This window comes from Monoraphidium neglectum, assembly GCF_000611645.1.
Source record: "Monoraphidium neglectum strain SAG 48.87 unplaced genomic scaffold scaffold01773, whole genome shotgun sequence".
Lineage (NCBI taxonomy): Eukaryota > Viridiplantae > Chlorophyta > Chlorophyceae > Sphaeropleales > Selenastraceae > Monoraphidium > Monoraphidium neglectum.
This window is the reverse complement of record NW_014011855.1, coordinates 5,219-12,437: the sequence shown is the minus strand read 5'-3', so window position 1 is coordinate 12,437 and position 7,219 is coordinate 5,219. Positions and strand designations below refer to the sequence as shown.

Genomic DNA, 7,219 nt, shown 5'->3' with positions numbered 1-7,219 from the left:
CGCCGCGGCCGCGCGCCGGGCGGCCGCCGCCTCCGCCGCCGCCTCAGCCGCTGCCGCCGCCGCGCCCGCCGCGACGGTCTCCTGCAGCAGCGCCGCCTCCTCGCGCAGCCGCGCCGCCTGCAGCGCGTGCAGCTGCTTGAACACGCTGTACGCGGGCTTGCGGCGCACGCGCACCTCGACGCCGCGTGCATGGCTCTGCAGGTAGCCGTCGCTGGCCAGCAGCGCCTCCAGGTCTGCCCGACCCGTGGCAAAGGCGCGCTGGTACGTGGCCATCTGCTTGTCCTGCCAGTTTTTGATGTGCTGGTACACCTCGGGCTGGGTGTACCTGGCGCCGCAGAGGAGCGCGGCGCGGGGGCAAAGGGCAGGGGGAGGGGCGATTCGACGCAGGGCTGCGGCCTGCAGTGAGTGCGGCGGCGCGGTGTCCAGTACCCCCTCTCCCCCCAGCGTGGCCTCCCCTGGGGTCACGCATCACAGGCCACCGCACCACCAAGACCAACCACCTAATCCACGGGCAAGCCACACGTGCGTACGGCGCGCGCACACACACACACACACACACATGGGGCGCCACACACGCTCACACACACTCACACAATGCACACCGCACGCAGGGCAGTGAACCACACGCGCAAGCGCGCGGCCCCCCACCTCAGCGCCAGGTCCTCCAGCTCCTCCTTGATGCAGTACACTCCCAGGAGCTTGGCCAGGGGGGCAAACACCTGTCACGCAGCGACGCGTTCCCAGCCGCGGCGCCCGCGGCGGTGAAGACACTCCAATCAGCGATCTATAAAACAACGGTGGCTGCCGCCCGCCCACTGCTATCCGAGCCACAAGCATGCGTGCCAGCATCGGTCCCTGTAGAGACCAGCAGCGGCCGCGGGCGGCATGACGGCGCCTGTCGAGGCCAACGCCGTGCGGCTGCAGCGTTTGGCGTGCCCGCGTGGGCGCACCTGCAGCGTCTCCTGGCTAATCTTGACCTGCTTCGCAGCCGACATGCCGTAGAGCGTGCGCATGTTGTGCAGCCTGTCGGCCAGCTTGACCAGGATGATGCGCACGTCCTCCGTCATGGCCATGAAAAGGCCCTGGAGGTCGCGCGCCTTGTCATCAGAGTAGTCGTCTGCTGGGACGGCGCGGCGGGGCGGCGCTCCAGCATTGGCGCAAGCACCCAGTGGAGGCAGCGGGCGAAGGGTCCGGAGAGCGCCTAGAAGCTTGCGCACCGACAGAGGGCCGCCGCGCTGGAACGCGCGCCGTGCCGGCTGCTCACCCGCGCCGGCCGCCCATCCGCGCCGGCCGCGCACCCGCGCCGGCGCAGCATGCCTGCGCCTCGACCCAGGGCTCTTCCCTCACCTCCAGACTGGTTGACCTTGGTGATCTTCGAGATCTTGGTCTCCCCCTCTACGATGCGCCGCACCGCCGTCCCGAACCGCCGCTCGATGTCATCGAAGCACACCGCGTCGGTGTCCTCGACGGTGTCGTGCAGCAGCCCCGCCACCAGGCTCTCCGCGTCCATGCGCATCTCCGCCAGGATGCGCGTCACCTGCTCGGCGCGCGGCGCGGGCGCACGCGGGACGCGGGCGCGCGCGTGATCGCCCGCCTGGCGGGTGCACGCGCCCGTTGCACCTGCGCGGATGCGGAAAGCTCCGAGCCCGCCACTGCTGCTGCACGGCACCAAAGCCATGCACCGCCCCGCCCAGCGACCCCACTCCAGCGGGCGCCGGAGCTCGGGCGGCCGGCGCCCTCAGTGCCCAGCGTCCCCGCCACCCCAGGGCGCAGGGCTGCAGCCCCAAGCACGGCGCCCGAGCGCGCCCCACCCGCCGCCCAGCCTGTCCCCCGCTCCCCCGTCGCCCCGCCCGCCGCGCACCTCGACGGGATGCGTCACAAACGGCTCCCCGCTCTTGCGGTTCTGGCCCGAGTGCGCGCGCACCGCCAGCTCGAGCCCCTCGTGCACCATGCGGCGCTCCTCGTCGCGCAGGTACCAGAGCAGCGGCTCCAGCCGCTCCCGCCATAGGTAGTCCGCGCTGATGCTGGCCGGCGGGCGCGTCTCGTACATTTCCTGCACAGGGGCGCGGCCGCGCGGGCTCGGCACGGGGCGGCTGCTGCATGCGCGAGGGCTGGAGCGCGGGCGCAGCGGCGCAGCGCGCAGCAGCGCAAGATGCGAATGCTCTACGTCCGGCAGCAAAGCAACGGTATGGGGCTTACCTTGTAGTCGACCTCTTCCAACAACCTTATTGCAATTGGCAGGACCGTGGATGCCTGCATGTGGAGGCAGTGCACGGGTGAGATCGAAGGCCGCCCCTGCAGGTGTGTAGCATGCCCACGGGGACATACCTGCTGAGCCTGCATCACGATCCGCATTCTGGAGCGTCTGAACGTAATGTATGGGCTCCTCGTGCCATTCCTGCCACGAGAGCGGTCAGGCCGAGCCCCAGCAGCATAGCGGCGTCCTGCGGACGTTCAGGAGGGCCAGGTGAGGCAACTACGCGCTTGATCGCGTCCATTCTTCCACATACATGCCACAACCAGCGTCCCATTGCAACCCACCGCTGCTGCTCGCGGTGTGGTGCGACAAAAGCCTCTCCTGAAGCCCGCTCATGCCGCCTGACACCGCCGCGAGGCACGGTGACCACAGAGGCCACGGTCAGGCGTGGCCTCGCATGGGGGGCCTGCTGTTTATGCCCTGTTTTGCTGTGCTGCCGTGGCACCTCGCAGCTGGCTGCAGGTGACACTCAAACTGCCACGAGTATTCACTATTAAGCAGCTGGAAGCTCGGTCATGGACAAGGACGAGACCTGAATGAGATCGTTTGTGTCGAACGTGACGATGTAGCATTTACAGGCGATGCGTGGGGATGACAAAGACACGCAGGGGCTTGACGAGCAAGGGCTGGCTGGGGCGATCGAACATCAAGGGCGAAAGTCACTGGCAGGGTGCCCTGGCAGCCAGAGGAGAGCACTCCCTGAGCACGCCTGAGCACCACTGCCTGCCGTGTCTGCCGTGCTGGGCATGCGGCTTTGGTGTCAGTGCCGCCAAGAATTCGATCAATGCTGTCAGCTTGTGCATGAACAGGCCATCCCTGCTGCACCTCCACGGTGGTTGGGGGGCGACTCATCTACAGCAGCATGTGGCCGAGGGGCCACATACTGACGGTGGTTCACGTGCACCCCTGCTTTAAGAACGGCCACAACGGCCTGTGCGCTGTATACAGTCACTACATAAGGATCTTTCGGTCTTGAATGCTCTGTCGCCGGCTCATGGCTTGATACAAGCCGGGCACTAAGCATTCGTTCGTGCGTGCAGCTGGCAGTGAATAAATGCAGGGTCGGTGGGGAGAGCCAGGCCCCACAGGGCAATGGTCGTTAGAACTGAAAAATCTCATGGTCTTGGCCAAAAATGGTTCGCACTGTAGGCACGGGATGGGGTCACGGGCTTGCACGGCATCGCCACCACTTGGACATGCACTACCCCTCATGCCTCAGGCTAGCAGCCAACGAGGGCAGCCCAGCTGCGGTAGGGGTGCTGAGACAAGTGCAGAGAAAGGCCACCCACGTGTGCCACAGGCACAGGCACATGAAAAAGCACGCGACGCTCGGCCAGGTTGTGTGCGAAGGACAATGACCAGTCAGCACGGCAACCAGCGCTCTGACATGCAAGAACAGGCACACTGATATTCCACCTCCAAACCCACCCAGGCCCCACCCGCGCAATCGCTGAGCCTGAAATCGCACGCCTCCTGGATCGGCACGCCCGCCGCGGCGAAGCCAGACCCTGCCGCCCCCTCTACCGAGGCAGCGAGTACAGCACTATGCCGCCCATCGCCAGCGCGAGGCCGCCCAGCTTGGAGGCGTTCGCCGCGTCCCCGAAGAACGCGACGCCGCCCGCCATGATGAGGACTGTCTTGAGGTGCGACGCCACGTTGTATGTGAGGGCCGAGGTGGAGCCGATTACCAGGAAGGCGGACAGGCTCACCAGCAGCCTGGGGGGCGGGGGCAGGGGCGCGCACGCAGCGCAGGAAAAAGGTGGACCTGGCGGCCATGTACGACGCTGCAGCTGCCCAGGGGGCAAACCGGGGTCGAACCGGGACTGTGCTGCGGCAAGGGCTGGCAAATCTGCAACTCCCACATTCCTCAATGCTGAGTGGCCATACCACCTTTGCATTTTCGACCCTCTGCCCAATTTGGCGACCGCCCCGCAGGCTCACCCCAACCCGGCGCTGCCCAGGATCGCCACAATTGCCGCCACAGTAAATCTGTATCCGAGGAGCGTGCCGGGCCCGCCCCAGGCGCCACCAATAAGCGGGCAGGCCAGGCCCAGGGGCTCCATCAGTGGCACCAGCCCCGCCAACATGACGGCTGCGGCCGGCATTGATTGGTGCAGCAGCTGCGTGGCAGGACGGGGTGAGTGGCGGGGTGGGGCAGGTGGCGTAGCGAGGCGGGCCGATCGGCGGAATGAGAGGGGGCTCCGGCGAATCGCCACCTGCAACCGACCTGCGCACAGCTGGCCGCCCATCCTTTGCGGGTCGTGCCCTGACCGCACAGCCATCGATGCGGCCAGCCCCACGTCCGGCCCTCCACCACGCCCCCCCCCCGGGCTGCACGCCGCTCGAGACGCAGCGCCTGGGAGGCGGCAGGGCGCCTGGCAGCACCCACCTGCGATGCGTCCAGCCCCAGCTCCTGCTGCTTTTTGCTGGCTAGCACCTGGTACAGCGCAGACACGAGGGTCGACGCGAGGCCCACCGCCGCACCCAGTGGGTTGGACAACACCTGCCGCGTCAAGGGTGGCCCGGGCGGTCGCAGACGTGAGGCCCCGCGTGTTGGGTGTCGACCAGCCGGCTGATGCAGGTTGATCAAACAGGCGTGCACCAAGCAGGCGCTGCCGAGCAGCTCCATTGCTGAAGTCCGCCAGCCGAGGAAGCTGTATGTGATGTAGGGGCAGGGCCGGTCGGTGGGGCCGCGCGGCGGGGCGCCGCCGGGCTCTTGCGCGCCTGCTTATCCAGCAGGGTGGCTATGGAGATGCCTGTGAGGAGCAGCCCTGTCGACAGCAGCGCGGCGCGGCCGGGGTGCTTGCCCAGCCACAGGAACTCGACGGCCAGCAGGGTGGGCGTGATGAGCACCTTGCAGACCTGGTGAAAGGAATGGGAGGGCGTAGTATGTCACGTGCAGGGTCACCCTGGTGTTGCACCGCTGGGGGAAAGTATGGCGCACAGGCAATCATTTTGCATCTGGCCTAAAGTCGCTGCTGCGCAGCACTTGCCCTGCCCCCTGGCCACAGGCCCGCCGACCCCGGATGAACGCAATGAGAGGTCTCTGGCTGATCAGGCAGGAGGAGCCAGGTTGAGGACTAGACGCGCTGCAGTCCAACAGCCCACCTGATAGAATCCAACCTGCGGCGGTGCGCGCAGGCGTGGGGGATGGGGCAGGTAGATGGATGGTGGCGCCAAAAGGCAAAGGGGTGTGCAGCAGGGTTCCCTATTCCATCCGATGCGGGCCATCCTCAAACACTACTGCATTAGCAAGCGCCAACGCACTGGTCAACAACGGTCAAACCCCGGCCGCATTGGCGCCTCTCATGCGCACCGTGTTGAAGCTGATGCTCATGTTGGAGAAGACGATCGACCCCACATAGGCCAGCGCCACCGGCAGCGTGTGGCGCGCAGGCGCCGCCTTGCGAGCAAACAGCCCCGTACGGCACATCAGCTCCATGCCAAGCGCCGTGAACAGGGCGTGGACCAGGGTCAGGGCGACGGGATAGGCGAATCCAAACGTGGAGAGGACGAGCTTGTTGGCAAAGACGATGCCGCAGGTCGAGGCGATGTTGAGCAGAACGTACAGCGCTGCCAGCCACCTGGGCGCGCCACCCGTGCCGCCGGCAGCGCCTGCGCCGCGGCGCGCCCGCCGCCTCGGCGCGTCGCGCTCCGAGTCTTCCTCCTTGCCCAGCGGGGCGCTTGGTTTGGAGACAAGCGGCAGGAGGAGCGCGGCGGCGGAGCCCTGGAGGGTGAGAGCGGGTGGCTGTTGGTCGGCGTCAGCTTGGGCGTCGACAACTGGCAGAGCCACGTGCGGGCTCTTGGAGGGGCGGGCCTTGGTGCTGGCGGCGTAACTTAGCATCTTCAGCTCGGAGGCACTGGGTCGGTCCAAGGGGGAATGGAAGCCGGGAAGTGAACGGGCGGCTGGAGGGGTCCCAGCACATGACGTCATCGATGGCCGCCCAGGGGAGCGGCTGAGCACGATGTGTGGCAAGCCAGCAGTCGCCCACCCGTGAAATCTGTCCCTGTCTGCCGTAAGCATTATACATCAAGTTTGCTGCCGGCCGCCACAAACACCACATAGAGGCACCCACCTGTCAAAGCTGTGAGTCAGCGGAGAGGCCGGCGGCGCTACGGGCCCCTCCCAGAGCGGTGGCGACGCTGAAAGCGCCACCTGCGTGTCCAGCTGCCAATTGTCGCTGCTGCTGGTGCTGCCACTGCTGTCACTGTCTGCGCTGCTGCCTGGCCCGCCGCCGGCGTCGCAGTCGCTGCTGTTTGCGTGCCGGTTGCTCGGTCCAGTAGAGAGTGCAAACCAGTGGTCTCCCATGCCGGCGAAGACCGAACGCCGCATACAATGGGTTTTGGTGGATGTGAGAGCCTTATGTTGTGTCGTGGGGGCGGATGAGAGGCCTCCTGGCTCAAAAGACGCGGACGAGGGCTGATTTCGAGGCACGAGGGAATTCGAGACAGCTGCTCGGGGTGAGCCAGGTGGATGATGGAGCAGGAGATTGGTGAAGGGTATGCGATTGTATCACATGGGGGCCTTGAGGCCCTGTTGTGCAACAACGAGGCACTGCATGTCACCGCCCGTCGAGCTCCGCCGGGACAAAACTAGCGAAAACTGCCCGTTTCGGGAGCCTTCTTTATCAAGTAGCATAACCAAGGTTTTTAATACGCCCCGCTCTGCGACGGCACTGGCCCTGGCGTCGCCGCAAGGCTGGTTGCTGGGCGTTGCGCCTCGGCCAAGGGAGCATCATGGCGGGCCTGCAGCTTGGCCGGCATGAGCTGACCATCTGGCCCACAGGAGGCGTCCGCGTCGCACAGTCAACGCGGTCGCTGCAGCCGCGACCAGCCAAGCTCCTGATGGCCTGCGCCTTCATGGGGGCCTTCGCCGGCGGAATGGCGCTCGCGGCCCTGACCGCCGCCGAGCGCGCCGCTCCGCTGCTGGCGGGCGCCTACCGCGACGCCGTGGCCGCGCAG

The 7,219-nt window shown here is 66.7% G+C and overlaps 2 protein-coding genes across 2 annotated transcripts; both read right to left on the bottom strand.

Annotated features, from left to right (window-relative positions):
* Positions 1-43: 43 nt before the first annotated feature.
* MNEG_8976 (hypothetical protein) lies at positions 44-2,355 on the bottom strand (the record flags this gene model as incomplete). Its single annotated transcript, XM_014042555.1, has 8 exons — positions 44-81; positions 243-325; positions 649-719; positions 951-1,117; positions 1,348-1,537; positions 1,862-2,053; positions 2,200-2,253; positions 2,329-2,355. The coding sequence occupies 8 exons, from the start codon at positions 2,353-2,355 to the stop codon at positions 44-46; spliced, it is 822 nt and encodes a 273-aa protein (XP_013898009.1).
* A 1,422-nt stretch (positions 2,356-3,777) lies between these two features.
* Positions 3,778-6,101, bottom strand: MNEG_8975 (Solute carrier family 35 member E3; the record flags this gene model as incomplete). Its single annotated transcript, XM_014042554.1, has 6 exons — positions 3,778-3,973; positions 4,199-4,377; positions 4,647-4,760; positions 4,850-5,119; positions 5,366-5,380; positions 5,574-6,101. 6 exons carry the CDS (start codon positions 6,099-6,101, stop codon positions 3,778-3,780), a joined length of 1,302 nt encoding a protein of 433 aa, XP_013898008.1.
* Positions 6,102-7,219: the final 1,118 nt, after the last annotated feature.